Source organism: Calonectris borealis, chromosome 1 (genome assembly GCF_964195595.1).
Source record: "Calonectris borealis chromosome 1, bCalBor7.hap1.2, whole genome shotgun sequence".
Lineage (NCBI taxonomy): Eukaryota > Metazoa > Chordata > Aves > Procellariiformes > Procellariidae > Calonectris > Calonectris borealis.
In genome coordinates this window covers 63,377,270-63,397,795 of record NC_134312.1, presented here as the reverse complement: position 1 = coordinate 63,397,795, position 20,526 = coordinate 63,377,270, and the positions used below count along the sequence as shown (strand labels likewise).

Below are 20,526 nucleotides of genomic sequence, written 5' to 3'. Positions count from 1 at the left end.
GTTTTTTTCATGGTGTTTAAAAACTGAACTTCACAGAAGAAGTTATAACTTACTGGTTCTTACCATGATATTGTTACAAAGGCAAACATTTATCTGGCTCTCTGCAACTACAAGACTAGTCTAGGCAGGGTTCTTTGGCTTTTGCTGTCAATGTGGAGCTATTGATCCATGAACATAAATCCTTACTTATCTCCAGTCAAGTTTATAGGACAATGAAATTATAGGATTGCTTGAATCAATCAATGTTTCTAAAGCAAGCTATAGAAATATAAACAAGTTACTGATTATTTAATAAAGTCCATTTGCCTAGAAATGCCTGGCCATGGGCAGCAGATGTTACATTAATTTCTGCTTTCTCTGGAATTTCACTGGGGCTGCAAGATCTTAATGTCACTATTAGCAAAGGTAACTTTATTTTAGAAACTCATTCCGAGCTCTCACAGCAAGAGGAAGAAACTGTCATTCCTTTTGACCACAAAATCTGTGCTATTTCTAAGTGGAGTTCTTTGAAATAACTAGGATATCTCACAGCTTGTTGCTTTAGAGGGGACTTAGTACAGCAGCACTACATTTAGTTAGCATAATGAGTTTTTTAGCCCCTGTGATATTGACTGAGTTTGAAGTACCGTAACTTTTAGTCAGCTAAGATTAAATTTGTTAGTGAAGTACCACTTTGCATTATATTTTAGCTTTCCTAGAATTTTAAGCTGGGTCCCTGTTTTCTGAGAAGCATTTAGGTTAATATAACCAGGTTCTGACTTGGGGAAACAATTTAAGGATAAAAGTGTGTCTTTCTGTTTCTCACTAGGAAGTGCATGAAAGCGGCTTCCTCAGCGTGGTTTCAGAGCTACTGTGTTTGCCTTTCGAGATCCAGTTCATTGGAGTGATTTTATTCAAGGTGGTTCAAGAATCTTCCATGAGCCCATGGTGTCCTGTTAGTGCTCCCGTCCATTTTGAATGCAGAGCAGGATCTTTATAAGTGGACTTCGATGCCTCGGCGGTCTGTCTTTGAGTAGTTTGTCATAGTTTATCATGCAGGAGTACAAAATCATCTGATTAATCTGCTTGGTCAATACTTGAACAGGGATAGTAATAATGAAGTCATAGACGGCCACTAAATCCCTCTATTCCAATACATTAATATTCCCAGTACTTTGGCTATTAAGGTTGTTTTAAATATAACAAATCTCTCTGTGAAATCTGTCTTTGATCTTTTTGGTTGATCTACCTTAAAGATGTTAAGAATTCATTTTGGCTTTGGAAAGGTTTTTGTCTTTAAGATAAATTAATATCATATATACTTACACAGTTTTGTACATGGGCTTTGTTAAAGCTTATACATAAACGAGTCTCTGATTAATCTCATGTTTTTTTTAAGCTGTTCTGTGGTATTTCATTTGCAGTATTTTGTGGCTAAGCTGTCTACATAACAGAATTTCCTTGTCTGAAGACTACAAATTTCTATAGAGAAGAACTGCTGTAAAATTAAAACTTCACACCTTTCTAGACTTCCTTCATCTATCGTAAAGTTGGTGTGGCTCAGCCTTAATTAGATTATTATAGACCTAAAACATATGAGGTAGAATAGCGTGAGAGGATTTGAATTTGGTCATTAGCAGGAGTTCGTGGTTAGTCTAGCTGGTTAGTCATTAGGCTCTGAAATACATAAGACCACATTTTCCATTTGATATGCTTTGAAGACAGGTCAAAATCCTTAAGGTGCTTAGGTCTGCTGAGAAGGTCTATGATCCTGCTTTTTTAAATAAGCTCTGTAGCTCACGTCGGAACGATACTTGTGTATGTCAAGCATTGCTGAGGCTCATTGCCACACTTGTATTCATTCTGAAGTTGAAATGCATTGTTTTGGAAGAGCATTTACAGAAAATATTCCTGGAGTTGTAGCAGACAGGGCTTTAAGGCATGAAGGCTTCCTGGACAACCTGGATTGTCTGTGTGCTGGGTTTTTTTCTTTTTCAGTGGAGGAACACTTCAACTTCTCACACTTTGAATCCTATAATGTACTTCCCCTTTTTAGTATTTACTGCTGCAAACGTCCGTGCAAGCTGAAGCTCTGGCTGTTCGGGATTGAACTGCTTCTGTCGTGTAGGTCTGCCATTTGCTGGGGAGCTCCGAGGCTGCAGTTACGGCAGTGCCGGGGATTGAAGGATGAGATGGGTGTCTCAAGTGTAAGTTTGTGTTGAACATGTTTTTTTGTTGTTGTTGAAGTTTGTGTTGAACAAGGTGGTGATCTGTGGATTTTACTTGCTACGGGAGAGAAGAGGTCGGATGGCACTGCGTCAAGGAGCTGAGAACCTTGGTAGATGCAATCTTGAGTGAAGCCTTGTGGAGGCAAAGGCAGACAGCGCTGCTGACTCAGAGCAGTCTGACAGGAAAAGGCTCTCTTCCACTTCTGCTTGTCTCTGGCTTCCTCCAGCGTGCAGTTAGTGAGGACTTCGGATCTGTCTCCGTAGTTCTTTGATACCATTATCATAATCAGCCTGACCAGCGCGGCTCCACAAAAAGAACTGGGAGGTTGGTGAAAAATAGCTATGCTATTAACTAGTTAATTAGGATGGTGTTTCTCATTAAAGGACCTGTAAAGAGAGAGGGAACACTGGACAAAGGAGTGATAAATAGCCTGTTTTCATTGCTGTCTGCATCCCTGACTCCTTCCCCCCTGCCCTGGCCCCACAAGGCATCATGTGGATTTTTGTGACTCTTCAGGGAGCTGAGATCCTTAACTCTGGGATGATAACTGCGAGTGGGTCTGTGGTGAGGAGTGAGCGCTCCAGGTGGGTTTTAGAGTCCATGCTGCATGCACCCTTCTTAATGGTTGGAGGTGCCGAGTTAAAACCCTCCAGCAAGAAACAGGTGCCGAGGCTTAAAAAGCAAAACAAAAAGAAAACCCCAACATCAACAACAGAAAAGCATGGTGGTTGTTGTTGGGAGCTTGATTATGTGTTCTCTTCCAAATAGGATGCTGATGTGAGAGCCTATTTTCTTTCATAATGTGTGTGTTTAAGAACTATTCATCCCACCTACCTCCCAGTGTGACTGGGAAAAGGCTCCAGTGTACTTCTTAAAAAATAAGTATGGTCTGTACTTGACTCTGTGTTTGCTGATAGGAGTTTTGCCGTTGACTTTAATAGGAGGTCATCAGTCCTCTATGTGCAGATAAATATGTCCTTTAATTAAAAAGCCAAGTAAATTAAAGCACAGTGCCATCGGAATATTATTTCTTACCTTCTACACTTGTGGTGATTGGGTTTCTTTTTTTGAAGAGACTTTAATGCATATGGATATTTGATTTTAATTTTTTTTCTTCAAGTGCCACAGGATCAGTTACTGCTTGGGATTGGCCTGTGCCCACTGATTAATTCCTTGCGTCACTGGTCTTGAATCTTGTTGCAGTTGTTCTTGAAGAACTTGGCAGCAGCAGCACACCGGCAGAGCTGTTATTGACCCAGAATAGCAATAGCATTGTTAATACAATAAGCAAGGTTTTCTGTGAACTACCGTGCTATTCTGTGGAGCTGATGAGCTGGTTAACACCTTTTACTTATTCTGCAAGGATCTGAGGCTGGAAGGGAATTAATGCAGTTGTGAAGCACAGAGAACCAAAATAGCAGTGATTCAGTTAGAGTAGAGCCAAATCTTCTTAAAATTAAACTCTATTGTGTTAGAGACTTTACTTTTTTGATACCTATATTATTAACTTCTCTGATAAGAGCTGAAAATGTAATACAGTGATATTGGAGAAGGCTTGCACATTAAATCTAAGCTATTATCTTGGGGTTGTATGAGAAGAAACCACTCTTCATCTGGTATGTTATGGGAATCAGATGTTGCAGAATTTCTGTTTCTCAAGGTTACCATATAATTCACAAACCTAGTTTTTTGGGTAGTTTTGATTTCCTTAACTTTCAAATAGGTTGTATGGAGTACGTGGGAAGGCTGCAATACATATATGGGTATTTCTAGTTTCATAAGTAACAAACAATGTTGGACAGTTAGGGGAATTTTGTCATGGGCAAGAGTGTTTACTTGCAAGCTGTTGCTGCTGCTGATGTTGCAATCCTGAAGATTTTTTTGGTAATGGCATTTGGTAACTTTGAGTGTAACAGGTTGATGGTCTTCTCTCATAGAAATGCTTCAAGGTTTGCTTTCTGGTTGATTTTTCTAATTGGACTGGATCAGATGCTTGAAACAGGATTGACGTTTGCAGGCAGGAAAATATGGAAGAAAGCTGAGGAATTCATATACTACGGACAAACCATTTCCTGAACTGCAGTCAAAGCTTGACTGTTCATGTGTAGGTTGTTCAAGGGAGTGTGACAGCTTGACTGTGCCACAATGCAGAGATAGTAGATGTTAACCCTGATACTAGAAATATAATGCAGGGGTAGCCAAAGTATCTCTGGAGAGGCTAGTTAATGGTACCTCCAGGGGGGGCACTGCATTGATCCAGGAAAATTTGCTGTAGTACTCATGAACCTGAGATGATACAGCCAAACAGTGCTGTCTGTGTGGGTTAACCGGTGTGACAGATGCTGACTTATGGACCCTGGTCCTACAGTTGTTTTTTTCTGCTCATTAGTTTTTCTTTCTATATACGTCTTCTAGTAGTCACATTGGAAGAGTTTTCCCCTAATTCCTCCTTTTAGTTGTGATAATTTAAAGTTTACTTTGTTCCATTCTTTTAAGGTATGACTGGTTCGGAGATTAAGTGCTAATGAAGTTTTATGTTGCAGAAATGTTTTATTTTTGTTACTTCAGAGAATGCCACTGTTTGTATGCCAGTGCACCCCTGAAGGGTCTTTATATTCTTCTTCGGTGATCTGTACCGTGGTCAGGCTCTCTCCTCCTCTTTTTTCCCCATACTTTCCCCGGTTTCCCATACTTGATGTCTAAAACCTATTCAACAGCACTGATGTCTCAAGCAGTGGGTATGTAAATATTTACTGGCATGACAGTCAACAATAGCGGCGGGGGGGTGGAAATTGCTACATCCTACCATTCAGGGAACCTTCAAGTTCTCTCTCAGAGAGTGCAGTCGATGAGAACAGGAAAGGTTTGCAGTTTGTACTTGACTTGATGTATTTTTGCTCTCTTGGTTCCTGTTTTGTTGCAGATGTCATTCATATAGCTGTGGAAGGCTTTATCAGCTCTTGAGGAAACTTTCCCCTGCACTCACACCACTCGAGGCTGGAGCTGTAGTGGAGGAAAATGGAGCCTGTAGATCTCCTGGCATTTGCCTCCACAGAAATGAATAGTACAACGGTCACCCTGGCTTTGCTGGTAGTCTTCCTGGTTCTGCTGTATTGGTGAGTGAAAACGATGATACGCGCTGCATATCAGACACAAAGCCTGCTGAAGCTTCCCCAACATCTGTAGTCTTTTATTCATAAGGGGAAACTGGAAGATAATTGGCTAGAAGGGACACGGAGGGAGAGTTGGTTGGGATGCAGAGGTTGAAATAAATATTGACAAAACTCATGATGCTTTTTAGAGAATTCTCTCCTTGCAATATTTTCTCGTAAGTGCTTTACCAACAAACTGCTAACAAAAATTGTCTTCAAAATTAAGAACTTTTTTTTGTTTGTTTCTTATTAATTTCTGTAGGCGGCAGGAACATTGGTGCTGGTCAGAAATAAACCGAGTACTTGTTGCAGCATCTTGTTGGACCTCTTCTCTGTACTATGCTGCACACTTGTCCCTTGCCAGGTTTCTTGGCTGAAGTGTACAGACACTTTAACTGCTGCTTGAATTTCCTCTCTTGTTCTTTCCACACTGAGTAGTGGATACAAATCAGAATAACAACAGCCCTAATGGCTAGCACAGTAGGCATTGCAGTGAGCTGTGCTGAAATGAAAAAAAACACCCTGTCTGGATAATTTATTTCAGAAATTAAATTAGCCGAACTGGGAGTGCTTTTCTGACTGTTTTTACTTGAATACCTCTTCAAATCCCACCTTCCAGTCAACCGATGTTTTTTTCTCATTTGTATGTGTGTTCAAGAAAAAGTTTCAGGGACAGTGGTAGAAAAAGAACCTCGGAAGAAACTCAAAGCTAATCTAGAAGAGAATAATGATGGCACCATGAGTTTAGCACAATTGTTGTAGCAGTGTAAATAACAGATTACTTCTGCACATATTTCTTCATTCTTTGACCCTGTTGAGCTTTGTTCAACTTCCTTGTGTGTCAAGGGTGGGTCTAGAGAGACTAAAAAACAGTCAAGTCAAGCCCATATTTGATGTGTGTTGCCATATCAAGTAGTGGGTGAGCCTACTTTCTTAATGAGATCTGCCCAAATCATCACAAAGGCTGAGTCCTACTTCCTTTGAATTTTACTGGGAAAAAGAATGGCAGCACTAGATCTTTCAGTAAAACCATGCTGTTTAGCTGCTGACCTGTGGATGTCTGTAAGCTTAAGGGGATGAGAGAAAGGGCAGAGGCACATCCACAGTTCAGAAATGCAGCAGATCGGCTGGTGAGATCTGGCCGCCTGTGAGACAGCTGAAAGAGCCTGATGCTTCCATGTAGTACATGTCAAGATGTGCTGAGGTCTCTGAAGACACAGAACTGCTCCCTGTAAATGTAGGGTATGTTCCAGTGCGTGCTTCTTCAGAGCCTCATTTTCTGGTTCAATTTAAGGAAGGCTATTCCTCCTCTTGAAGTGAAGACATGGCAGTTTAGCATTTTAGAATTTGGTCTTGCCATAAACAAACCTAATTGCAGACTGAAGTCAAAGTTAAACGAGGCTCCTGGCTGTGGACAGTCAGCTGCTGAATTAACTGCCTACCATATAAGTTTCAAAAAGTCCAATTTAGGAGTGAGGTGGGAAATTGCCTTACAGTAGAGACACCCCATTCACTGTTCCTCCTTTCCTGGCTGAAGGTGAGTACTGTGAAGGCAGCAAGTAAAGGAAGCTCGAGTTTTATATGGGAAAGTGTTTTATACTCTTACCTGCAAATGGTTATTACTAACCAATCTTGTTGATCTACAAAAACAGGTTGATTTTAAGTAGCTTATTAGATACAGGTGCCTACAGAGTCACTCCTCCCATGAGAAGTTGGTGTTTCTTAAACTTTCAGTGAAATATGCTGGGCAACATCTGTGCGCTATTGGTAGGTTTGCCTGGTGGCTAAGCTATTCAGATCCATTTATTTCAGTAAAATGCAGTGACTGAACCTGTAAGGTTAATGACTTGAAGCATATCTGCAAGTGTGGTGGTTCTTGTTCAAACCTGTCAACCTATTCATTTGAGAGTCTATTTTTTACAAAGTTTTTTTATACTGCATGTCTGTTAAAACAAATAAGTAAAAACCAACGCGTGCTCACAGCTTCCTTTATTCATGGCTGAAACCTTGGGTTCAAGGAATTATTTAGAGAGTACATAAAGGGTTGCTAATAGAAATGCAGGTCCCTAATTCTAGAGAATGTTTTTATTACAGTCATGTTGCATACCCAATTGTCTGGCTCTTCTAGGAGTCAGAAAACACAAGTGTTATGTATGGCAGGAGTAATAATAAAGTAATAACTCTTCAAGTTCCTTTGACATTTTCATTCTAAGCCTTATTCTCGTTTTTTTAATAACTTCTGAATTCTTCTTTTTCTAGCTTTTTCTGCCAGCGTTTTATCTTTTCAGAAGGGCGGTCATGGCGAAAGGGAGGAATGAATATTTGCTGTTGTAAATTTTGTTATGGTAGTAGCTTATGATTGATCAGGGTCATATTGTGTCAACTGTTGTGTGAGTACAAAGAATAGGCAGTTTGTCCACCTTATTGGCTGTAAAAGGCTTACAGGCTAAAAGGAGGCAGTTGCAGGTAGAGAAGAGAGTCGATAGATCTAGCATAGTACACTAGAACACACTAGCACTAGAATACACTAGCACACTAGAATAGTAACATGGTGATGGCAACTGTCGTGTTACTGAGCTATTTCCTTAGCATGATTTTTGTGGATGAGGATACTCGGTGGTTTAAATGACATCCTTGAGCTGCCGCCCGTCGGCTCAGCCTCAGTTACTGTTAGCATGTGTATTGTAAAGCCAGCTGTGATTTATCACAGTTCAGCTGGCAGGTGGTATCTTGCTAAGTTGTGATAAGACCAATCTCTTCACATTTTTGGGTAAGGTGAGGTCATATGAAGCAAGGAGAGAAGCAAGGGTTGATTGGGAAAGGGAGGAGAGGCTGCAGCTGCATAAAAATAAACTTCTAGAGAAGATACATGTCTTAGGAGGAAACTTGGATGATTTGGTTATTTTTTTTAAACTGTTATTTATGGTACAATGAAGAGCATCAATAACTCTTTATAACAAATCCTCTAATGGCACACCTCTGATTTCTCATGCGTTGTCATCAGTGTAATATGATTGTAGTGTATTGTGTCAATTTTAAATCAGTGGAAAATTCAGCGACTGTAATCTCTCAGTGTTTATCCTCCACATGACTTTAAGTGAGCTGTAAGGAGAGGCTTTTTAAGGTAGTTGATTTAATGTTGGGAGTAGAAAGAACAGAGAAGCTTTTGGGTACGTAGTCTCTTCAGATTTGAAATGGGAAGAACAAACCTGAGGTTGCTTTTTTGGTAATCTGTTAATTTAACAGATGTGCTCAAGCCTGCTTGCTGTTCGCCATTGCTGAAGGACTTAGTTGTCCGCTACCCTCCCTGTCCTTACTACTTGCTCTCAGTAGGTCAAAGTCTCTTCTTGCAGACCTCATGTCATGAATTCTTCAATGGCTCTTGCTACCTTATTAATATTGTGATAGACAATGAAATTACTGCTTTACTGACCACAGAAAGGCATAATATGGCTAAATACATAAAATTCAGTAATACCAGTGGCACACCGTTGAGCACTCTTAAAAAATCTCTTGTCCAATCTCCCACCCCCTGTGATTTCTACTAGCCAAGCTGATTATCAGGGCAGTTTCTTTTAAGAGCACTTTCTTTCTCAATTGCAAGGACTGATGTCTCTATTCATAGAATCATAGAATCATGGAATAGTTTGGGTTGGAAGGGACCTTTCAAGGTCATCTAGTCCAACCCCCCTGCCGTGGGCAGGGACATCTTCAACTAGATCAGGTTGCTCAGAGCCCCGTCCAGCCCGACCTTGAATGTTTCCAGGGATGGGGCATCTACCACCTCTCTGGGCAACCTGTTCCAGTCTTTCACCACCCTAATCATAAAAAATTTCTTCCTTACATCTAGTCTAAATCTACCCTCTTTTAGTTTAAAATTATTCCCCCTTGTCCTGTCACAACAGGCCCTGCTAAAAAGTTTGTCTCCATCTTTGTTATAAGCCCCCTTTAGGTACTGAAAGGCCGCAATAAGGTCTCCCCGGAGCCTTGTCTTCTCCAGGCTGAATAACCCCAACTGTCCCAGCCTTTTTTTCATAGGAGAGGCCTTCCATCCCCCTGATCATTTTCATGGCCCTCCTCTGGACCTGTGCCAACAGGTCTATTCACTTAATCTCTGTGAATGTCAGTTTTTTTTCAGGCATGAAATAAAAACAAACACTTAAGGGAGGAATGAGGTTAACATTTACAAATCCCAGTGATAGTCTCTACTGAAAAATACAGTCGTATATCTATGCAACATATTGTTCATTTTCATTTCAAACATATGCTGAGTTGGGTATCCCATGTTTGGTTGTAGGTGCAAACATTGCTTTGTGTCTTTCTTTTTGCTGTCTGGGAAGATGTTTGATAAAATGAAAGCAGTTGTTTATCCTGCTTTAAAGTTTAATGTACCATAAGCTTAGCATTATGAAGAAGCTGTCACAACTTTCAGATACCTGTGTTAAAACTGGATTATCAACCCCTTGTCTAAACAACCCTGAGTTCTTTTAGAAACATGGAGGTTGGATGGGAGGTATTTGTTTATGTTTGTAAGATACACGTCTAATTGCATGCTTTCAAACATAGCAAAACATATACTAGCAGTGTTCTTGTCTGTTTCTGAAAAGCTAAATCATTCAGAAAGATGCCGTTGTTACATTGAAGTAATATTAATGATCACTTGTGTTACAGAAATGTATAGAGAGATTGAGAGATTTGGGTCTCACTGGGTTTAGATACTGTCCACCCATTGCATAACAAGTCAATCCTGACCCAAAGCATTTGCAGTCTCTGATCAAAAAGAATGAAAACTAAAATTAGTATTTTTTTCCTCTGGCCTCAAGCCTAGACATCTGCACACACTTAGATGCAGGAGATACTTAGACATGGGGGACAATTTGTGTTGGAGTTCATCAGTTGGTACCATGCCTGTACTAGACCACATCAGAAGTTGATCTCAGAACAGGTAGTATTTAGATACAGGTGACTTCGATACTATTGCTTGTTTGGCATTACTTTACATCTGTGGTTTTGGAAAGGACTCTGAAAGAGAAAGTTTAGAGATAATCTGTCTCCAAATAAAACTTCATTCTGGTTTTGCAGAACCTTGCTATTTGGGCTTGAGTTAGACAAAACTAAGATCAAATAGATCTCAGGTATTTTTTTTTCCAACTAGATGCCACCTAAAACTAGATCTTGCACCAGTTTTTGCTCCTCAAAAAATCAGTGTTTACAAAAGATGTTTGATTGCTAGAACTCTAGGCTTATGGCTTGAGTGCAGATACAGGGTGAGCAGGTTATTCTCCCTAATGCGTTCAGATAATGCTTCCGGACAGCTCCAGTATCAGGCAGTCGAAAACTTGGATCCTTTCTGAAAGGTGCACCAACCGTGGGTGGGTAAGCCCAAACTTTTCCAGCTATCACTGCTGCCATCAAAGGCTCAGGGCTGCAAGGACCACTATGGCTGGAAACAGGCCTAGGTACGGAGCATCAACATACCTCCGTAAAGATGTACAGCTCTGCTCTCATGTCAGGCTCGCTGAGTTCAGAGGTTCAGAGAGGTATCCTAATCCTTGGATGTTAAAGCCTGCTTGCTTCCCCCGCTGGCAGAAAGCACAGCTCTGCTGACAGCGATGCTGAGGGGCTGGTGCTCCTGCACCGCCGCTGAGCTTTGCCTGCTGAACGCTCCTCCGCCTTGCACCCCCCTCCCACAGCCCTGGCTGACCTCAGAGCTGGGCTCTAAGGTTACGGTCCCTAATGAGTCTTCCCCTGTTACAACCTTGTAGCTTCTCAGTTTGCAGTGAACCCTGCATCAGGTTTACAGGGTCAGGTGGCAGGGAAGTTTTGGTTTTTTTTATATTCTGTTAACCCCAGCTGTTTTTTTCCTGAAACGGCCATTATGTCAGTGGAAGTCATTCTGCTTCCCTCCCCTTCACTCAAATGGCGTATGAAAACTAGAAGGGTCTGACTCAACAGGAAACATCAGCAAACTGCTGTTGATGACAGAAAAAACTAACAGATTTGGAATTGTCTTTGTCATGCAGCTTTACATCAAGCAAATCTGGAATTCCCACTAACATGTTAAACATAATTTGATCCCACAGCTGTGCAATATATGGCCTCCTCTTTGAGCTAAATCAAGCATCTCTAGGTGAGCCTGAGAAGGAGCAGAGTAAGCTACTGAATTATAATTTGGAAAAGCACCATGCCATAAATGACTAAATGCTTTCTTTCTCTGAAAACAAGGTAGATTTGGTCATCCAGGATGAAGTTCACTCAATGCCCTGATTATGCTGCTTTTGGGTAGACAAAGTTCTTTTTTTTGGGGAGAGGTAGAACAGTTTTCCATCATTGCTTTTGCAGCTTCAGAGTTAAATTCTCTGGGATGTCTTCAGAGGCTGTTATAACTCCTTGGTTATCCTGATAAACATAGCTCAGCCTCTAGTGCTGTGCTCCTTTGGTTTTGCTTGCTTGCACTTCACTGCAAAACTCAGAGGCCTCTTATGTTCAAGTTTGGGTGTTTTTTTTTAAATTTAGAGATTATATGGCCAGCCATGTTTGTTTGAAGACCCTCAAGTGCTTCCTGTTTTTTTTTGCTTTTGTGAAGGTGCATTTTACCCTAACAACTCTGTGTAAAGGAGTAAATCTCCAGCCTATTCATTCCTCGTGGTCTTCATTTTCCCCTAAACCTTTTCATGCCTCTCCCCATAAAACCCCTCAAGCACAATTTGTTTTTAGTGCATGGAGATTATAGTGTTATTAGTATGTTAAGGTAGACCTACAGGGATAGGTTAGCTTCCTTTCATGAAACAAGTATATTTACCTATCTTCTGGCATCGTCTCCAGGTCTAATGTCCAATGAAACTGGCTGATGCTCACAAATGCCACCAGGCCAACAGGAGCTGGACGCATCCTATTTCTGCTTTCCCTTCCTGCAGGGCTTGGCATGGACTGGGTCTGGTCTGGACTGGGTTGCACTGGCAGGAGAGACTGGCAATGGGGCGAATTACTCTGGCTTCTCTCCATCAGGCAGTTTCTGCCTGGGTGTCTTCTCTGGAGCCTCATTTAGCTCTTCTGGACTAGCACTTTGGTTCTAACTTCTCATCTACTGTTTGCCTTGGGGCAGGTTGCTTTGTTTATCTTGGTGATATTCAGGCACCTCGCAAACTAATTTTGGGTGCTCTGAATTAGCTTGTAGGAGCTCCTGCCTCCATCTACTGACTGTATAAGGAACCTGAGGAACTTAACACACTGCTCTTGGTGCACTAAATTGAATTGAAATTAGACGATGAAAGAAGGCATCGTCTTCTCTTATTTTAAAATAAAATATTGACATATTATTGAGAGATTGTCTTTTATCAGTTCCCCTTGACATACCCGAAACCTTTAGATGGATTTTTCTATCTGTTATCTCCCTGGGTTTGTTTTTGGCTTTTTTCCCCATTGAAAACAAAGTTTACTGTTCCATGAGCTCAATGTGTGCTAACTGCTGAGAAACAGAGAGCAAAAAGAGCTGGAAGTATTTTCTGGCTTGGGTCTGGAAATGCATTTATTTCACTTTCACAGGAATAGTGGAGGAGCTTGAGAAAATGATGTTCAATGTCTGTCTCTTCATTCCCTTACTTTATGTGCCATTGCTTACACTGGTGACAATTGCTTTGAAGTTCTGCGTGTTTATTTTGTATGTATTTTCTATGGCTGGAGTGACTGTGCAGGTCAATAAGCATACTAGAGGTTTAATGCAGGGGTCATCTAGCATGTGGTAGATTCTTCATATCCATTCCTCTGGTAGTTTCTTCTCTGGCCAGTCCCTTCTTTCACGGTGCTGCAGAACCTGTGGGGTCGTTGGGAGCGTTTAATAAGGAAGCAATAAACAAGGGAAAGGGCAAAATCTGTTATATTGGTTTGTTTCTTGGATAGGAAAAGAAGCTGGATGCCCAGCAATGGCCGGAGAAGGACTGGGAAGAATGAATGGGAACAGAAGGATAGGACTCTATATGAATTTGAAGTGGGTCGTTACAGGCTGAGGTCAAGTATGTTTGGGACAGTTGAGGCTGGAGGAAAGGAGCTGAACTGAGATGTATGTTGGGAGTAGGGCATGGGGCAGTGGCTGTATGCTTGCATTCACAAAGTGAAGTCTACTTCCTTGGAAAGAATAGTTGCTTTCAGCTAGTAGAAACCTTGTGATACTTGTTAGGAGTTGAGGGGTACGGGAAGGATGAAAAGGCAGTGGACTTTAGAGGAGATCGGTAACTGGTAACTGTATGACCACAAGCTCCTGCTGTATGAATGCTCTTGGATGAGAACTATTGGCAGAGTTTTGAACCTGTAACCCTAAGTATTCTTTTAACTTATTCAGTAGCAATAAATCTGATGTAATCTGTGCATGCATGTTTGTGGTTTCTCATCCAAAAAGCTCCAAAGAGCTTTTATGTAAACACCCTCTCAGTAGAGCTATAACAAGATGAAGAGGTCGTCGAGGCACGTGGTTTGAAATGTGGGAAAGACATGAAATACAGCCACCCTGGGAGAAGAGGGAGCAGCTAAAGGATTTTCAATGTGTTGCATGCTAGCATGAGGGACAGAGAGTGATGGTGGTCAAGACTGCAGCGGCCTTCTTCCAACTCTTAAAATATCAATACGATCTGTTTGCTCTCCAAAGACTTTAACAAACCCCAGTTTTAAGATTTTCTGAAATATTCATCATGAGTTGAGATGCAGCAATCTCTCCAAGAGAGACCTCAGTATAAGCTTCATGGCAGGAAAACTGAGAAGCTGTACGTTTATATTAGGATAGATTTTAGTGAGTATAACACTAATGTTCTGGATTGTTTCATGTCTCTGAAAGTTATGACGTATTGTACCTAGCATGGGACTCCAGGTTGCCCAAATATTTCCTCGGTAGCCAGTCAGGTCAGAACTCTGGCAAAGTGAGAGACAACACAGCTTTAAGAAGAGCAAACACCCCTTGGTGGTTCCAGAAAGACTTCAGATCCACTCTGTAGCTAATGAAGCGGAGCTGTTCTGGAGTGACGTTTAGCAGCCTTCACTTCTAGATACGTATCTGGCCTGCTGTCTCTCATCTCCTCTTAAGAGCTAAGAATAGGTGGTGCAAAGATAAAGGATCCTCAGTTTTGTGATAACTATTCCTAGCTATGGCAACAAACCTTGAGCCTTTCAGATCTCAGAAGAATAGTATTTTAAACTTTGTTTGTCTACCAGAAAGTTTTAGGCTTCAGGGAATTTCTCACAGTTTGGACACCATCCTCAGTAGTTATGTTTTTAAACTTTAAAAAGTTAAAACTGTTAGCAGTAGTTAATTATTTAGTGGTTTCACAATTTATTTCCTTTCCTGAGATACGACTTTTGCTTAATACAAATGGAAGTGCTATCAACTTGAGTGGAAAACCAGCCATCTGGTGTTCTCCTAGAACACAGAGCCCTGTTGTTAAATGAAAGAGACCATCAGATCTTGGGTGTCAGGCACAGAGGAGTGAGGAGCCTCCCCAGAATAAGGTTGCAGAGAGAGCTTGGAATATCAACTGTGGGCACAAGATGGTGGGAAGACCGTAAGAATCTGTGCCTTCACAGGCCATGCATCTTGTAAGGACTGGTGTATTTACAATGTAAGGATGTTCATCCTGCCAGGACTCAGGCTGGGATTTGAGACTTGGGATTTAAGTAGTTTGTCCCTAACCTGCCTCCTCAGCTTTAGTAGAAGCAAGCTATTAACAAGCATGGTAAGGAGGCCTCATTTCCATGATAGCTGGTGATTCAGTTACTCTTTCAAACCTTGACTGTATCACTGATGGACATTTTCCTATTTCATTTTTGGCATTTCTAGGGATTCTGTGCAGTAAAGCCTTTTCTCCCTCCTCCCCTCCCTTTTTATTTACGTTCCTGAGTGAAAGCATAGCCAAGCAGTGAGCTCAGTGCCATGGAAGCATTTTATATTTTGAGCAGAGATAAAAATCTCATTCCTTCTATAAACAAAACAAATCAACAGATGATGCCCAGGAGAACCATTTCTCTATAGCCATTTTCCTCCAGCTGCTTTCTATTCTGTGCAGCTTGCAATGCACCATATGAAATACGTGTGTGCCTTTCCGTGTGTGCAAAACACAGGTTTCCTCCAGACAGTGGCAGCTCCATCATAAAAAAAAAAAAAACACCCCACATTTTTTCTTTTATAATGCTGTAATAATAAGATTACTAATAGAGTTGAGATATTTGGTTGTTTAATAGCATATAGCTTAGCAATGCAAGAGGATATGCTGGAGGAGCTCTGCAGTCACAGCCACTGCGTCTTCACCCTGAATGGGTTTGGATGTTGTCGTGGGAGGGTGAGAGGCAGAAATAATCTGAGTGAGTTTGAGTGCATCATAAAGGTGGGGGATGAGGGTACAGCCAAAACGCTCTTTTGGAGTTTGCTGTCCTGCGTGTGCTGTTGTGTGTCCCTGTGTCAGTGAGGAGCTCCTCGCCAGGGCTGCAGCGGCTTTGTGGCCGGGCACAAGCATGTTGCAGGCACAAGCCTGGTAGAAGGCAATGAGGAATGGCCCCTGCAGCCTGTTGGAAGCCCTTGGGGATGGCACCTCTTGCTTTCCTGCTTTTGTTTGGCCGTGGTGAACAGTTGGGAGGCTCAGGTGAATGGCCAAAAGCTGCAGGGGGGCAGGGGGTGAGACCCAGCAGCACCATGGAAGGAGATCATGCACGGGAAAGAGCAGAGAGTGCTGCATGAGGAGCTGGTAGAGAAAGTGCACGGCGAGGTCTCACATGCTTGGGAATAGTTGCAGGTCAGCCCTTGGCAGAGGTGCAGCTGCAGGTGTCTCTTATCTCAGCAGCATCTTTCTGCTCATCTCCCCGTCCCGAGATGTGCTTCTGTACAGGAGGAGGGTGGCTAAGCCAGATGTTCCTAAACTGGGGCCTGGGGGAGTAGTATTTATCCTTGCTGGGGCAAGGAAAGGTGATAAAAGTTTGAGCATTGCTAGGTTAATGGACTGTCTTTTTGCCATAAATAGTCAGTAGCTTCTGAGACGTGGAGGAACTTGGAGCTTGCAGGGGGGCAGGAGGGCAGTAAAATTTGGCAACACTTCTTCTGGTCGTCTTGATAAAGCGTGGTTTAGAACTGAGGGAAAATACTGTGGTTTCTCATCCAAAAAGCTCTCGAGAGCTTTTGTGTAAACACTCTGTAAGTATACATGTATGTACACACATATGTATACATTTATATTTATATATAAATACACAGCAAGTGACTCAGAACAAACAGCTTCTAAATAAGCAGCAGAACATAACTGACCTGATCCTTGGACAGATCGCTCAGTGCCCAAAGCAAGCCCCTTATCCCTTCTCTAGCCAAATGACTTCTGGCAGCTAAGGAAATAACCTTGGGTAAAACCAATAGAACTTTCATAACAGGGACGTTAGCTATTGACCCTGAATGTATTTTATGACACCACCTTGGTTTTGCCTTGTATATCTTCATTCTGTTGTTGATACGTTGTTCTGCGTTTTTGAAAAATGGCAATCTTTACACACCGCTCCAGTGTCTGTCGTGGCGGCACTCGGGCTGCGGGTTCACGCTCATCAGCACTGGACCATCCTCTAAGGCAGATCTGATCTGGACCGGGGTGGGCACATGAGACAATTTTGATTTAATTAATTGGAGTGCAAGACAAGTAATTTATACCATTTCTGCTATGCTACTGGGAGAAGATAGGCTGTACCTGATCTGGTTCAAAGTTCCCTTTTCCATATTAACAAATTTGAGTTAACTGAGCTTGTTTCTACCAGATCAATGCTTTGGGTGGTGTGGCTGGGATGGTTGTAATCAGAGGCTTCTTGCCCTAAACCTGGATTTACTGTGTCGTTAAAACAGGGTCTCAAACTCGCTTGAGAAATCAGTTCCGTTTATTTTGTGCAATTGCCCTGGTAAAGTTAGGGAGCAGCAACAAAAGGTCAGTAGAAATTTAACCGACTGCCAAGTGGACATGAATCAATTTTTTAAAACTTGTAATAGTGAATGTGTTTCCCAAGGTGATTTGCGTATGTCTGAGCATTTAGGCTTGTAGCATCTATGGAGCTTGAACTCAGAGCTTTAAGGAAATGAAAGGTAGGCGTTGTAACATAGATGACTTTTTTTTTTCAAAGAAGCAAAATATTTTAGGTGCTCAGTTCTTTTGAGAATTTGGCTTTAAATAGGGGTGGTTAACAGTCAGAAATCTTGTCCCAGTTGTTGGTGGCAGTGGCTGGTTGTTTTTCTGGATGACACTATTTTGTGTCAAGTTATAGAGCTGACTGTAAAATTTAAAAATGTTTTGTTAAAGTTTACGTGGACAACTTGTCTCGTTCGTTATCCAAGAAATTCTGAACTCTTAAATAAGTGCTCTCAGCTGATTTACTAGTGCAAGCCCTTTAAATTCATAGGCTGAATTTGGCTTGCATTGCTTAGACCAGTGATAAAACTGATGTTTTTTTCTTCTTTCTTACCTGAGAACAGTTAGAAATAATTCTTTCACCCTTCAACTTTCACATGGACTTTTTCTGACTGAAAAATGTTGTTAAACATAATATTGATACAGTAGAAGAGCAACTCACACAGAAACCCAAGCTGCACCATAAATCTTTCTCTGAAGTTGCTCACACTGGTCATGTAAATAAAAGAAAATTGATGCGGTTTGCAGAATTATGATGATATAGGGGAAATTGCTCTTACATGGTAGAAATAGTGTGCACCTATGTGCACCCATCTATCTGTCCACCTACCCACCCAACTCTTTGTTGTTTTGGTTAGCTCTGTAGCTGGCATCCATACCACAGAACCACTACCTGGGAAATGTCCTTTCTCAAGGTTTCAGGGAGAATAATTACAGTGGCTGTTTTGTCTTTTCCTTGCTTGGCAAAGACCTTTTGACTGAAAAATATATTGCTCAGTTCAGGAGGAATTACTATATGTAGTCAGACACTAATGACTTTCAGTTGAATGTGGTGGGTTTTGGTTCCCATTCCAAATAGTTTATAGAGATATAGTGCACTAAGGGACATTTCAGCCCTGATGACTGTTGATCCCCAAGGATGCAGCTGATCCATCTATGGTTTTTTTATTTGTAAATTGCATTGCATTTGTAAATAGCTGATGGCCAAAATCATTATCAATGTGTTAATTTAAAGATCAGTCAGCATTTTCAAAGGCTGGACAGTTTCAAGAGCTTTCTCTGAGCAAGTTGGAGGCTTTGTCTTGCAGGCTGTAAGCAAATTGTTACAAAACACAAGAGAGTTGGTAGGAGTTTGTGGAATCATAATTAATTGACAATGGTTTTTCAAAAACCACATTTTCCAATTTAAAATAAGCTGTTAAAATAATTTAGAACAGTGTTATGATAGTCCCTTGACACACATGGGTAGCTTTGGGTTAAACATATAAATAATGCTGAAAGGACTATATTTAGTTCCAGACTGATCCAAGGACAACTGAAAAACTGAAGGTCAAATAACAAAACTAAGAAAAGAAAATTACAGCTCTCCTTGTTCTTTTCTGCAGCATGCTGCTTGGCAGCCGTGAAGGTTCAATACTGGGGAATTTGTCACATACAACTATTTATGATTTGTACTTTAAGTAAAGCAAGTAAGCATGAAGTGTGTGTACTTATTGACAAAAGCACATCACTGAGTCTTGTCATACTGAATCTAGGCAGCAGCTCTTGAGTATTGCAGAATTTCTGGGGCCTGGATATTAAAAGATCTATGAAAGACCAATTAATCAGTGACGGCTTTCCCCATGCTCTGTCTTGACCCTTGGGCTCTAGCAGTTTCTGCCTGGAACTGAGCTAAAGTGTAACCAGGTGCCGAATGGTGGGCTAAGACCATTGCTTGATTTTCTTTTTTTTTTTGTACAAGCTATTAAAACTGTTGAACGAGAGGAACTTCAGGTCGCTACTGACTTGGGAGAACTAGGAGTTTGTGCTTGAGCTGGAGTTTGTTTAAACAGCCCAAGCGCAGAGCTCAATGCTTCCATTTGCAGAGATAAGGCAATGAGCTTCAACCCATCTAAGTCAACTCTCCTGTAGTGGTGGTTTTTTCCTCCCAGATGGAGGGCCCGATCCAGGCAGGATGCGAGTAGGTGCTAGGCTGTATTCTCTTCACCTAGGAAAAGCATTTCACTTAGGTGGCTGTGGGTAACACAGGCACTTAGAGGCACAGGACCAGATCTCAGCGGGTCATGCCCATTTGTTGAGCTGAGGATCTGCACAAGGATGGCAAAACTCTGAATGCTCAGGCTGACGATAAATTGGTGGAGATTGTCAGTGATGTGCAATCATGTTTATGCAATATTTCACTTGACCTAATCTTGCCTAGCCTGATCATGCCTGCCTGTCCTCTTGCACAGCTCCCCAGCAGGCCCAAAGCACTTGCCTGCTGGGCAACCAGGTCACAGTTCCTGGAGCCAGATCCCTTCCCTGGGGTATCCGCCACTTTGCTCCAGCCAGTCGATACATCCTGACTGCCATGCTTTTATTAGGCGATTTTGGTAGTACATGGTGTAATTAATTATTTTCAGAGGCTTTATTCCCTTTAAACTAGTTTCACACTAGCCTTCCTCTCCCTGAACTGTTTCTGAAACCTTATTCAGTTGAAACTGCAGGGTAGTATCTCACAGAATAGTGGGGTTTTCAAACTGATTAATAAACTTTACATCAAATGTGTGCATTGTATGGACAATGTCAATTCAGACAAAACATTGGCTACCAGTTGGGTGAAGATCAAATGCATCCTTAGTGGTCCTCAAAAATGAGTGGGAATACATGTGGTCCAACTTGGCTAGCAACTTGTCCCCAGATGGATGCATTCAACTCTGAAACTGCAACATTCAGAGAAACTGGCTTCTTTTTCTTCGATGGAAGCCATGTCTTGCATAATCTGTGTTTTTGAAATTTCACTTTAAATCTAGGATTTGCATGTCAGAGATAATGGGAAACAATGATTTCCTTCCAATTAATAGCTGGCTGTTGTTTACATTTCCTACAAGCAAATCTCTCTCTCTCTCTTTTTAAAATATTTTTGTGCATGTAGTGCCTAAAAATAAACCAAATTAGAGGCCCAGTAATTAGGGCCATCCCTTCAGCAATGAGTTAATCTCTTTGGAGAAGCAAAGAACAAATTGGGATTGTCCTCAGCCAAAGTCCCAGCT

The 20,526-nt window shown here is 41.5% G+C and overlaps 1 protein-coding gene across 4 annotated transcripts in view; it reads left to right on the top strand.

Annotated features, from left to right (window-relative positions):
- Positions 1 to 5,121: 5,121 nt before the first annotated feature.
- TBXAS1 (thromboxane A synthase 1) overlaps positions 5,122 to 20,526 on the top strand; it is a 235,350-nt gene continuing 219,945 nt past the window's right edge. The window contains exon 1 of one of the 4 annotated variants that reach the window (XM_075157658.1): positions 5,122 to 5,324. In XM_075157658.1, the coding sequence (XP_075013759.1) occupies positions 5,227 to 5,324 (98 nt within the window). In that variant the 5' untranslated portion in view covers positions 5,122 to 5,226. Of the gene's footprint in view, positions 5,325 to 6,333; positions 6,603 to 6,636; positions 6,898 to 20,526 lie in introns of those variants that run through there. The other 3 variants (XM_075157690.1, XM_075157666.1, XM_075157705.1) reach the window with 3 other exon arrangements.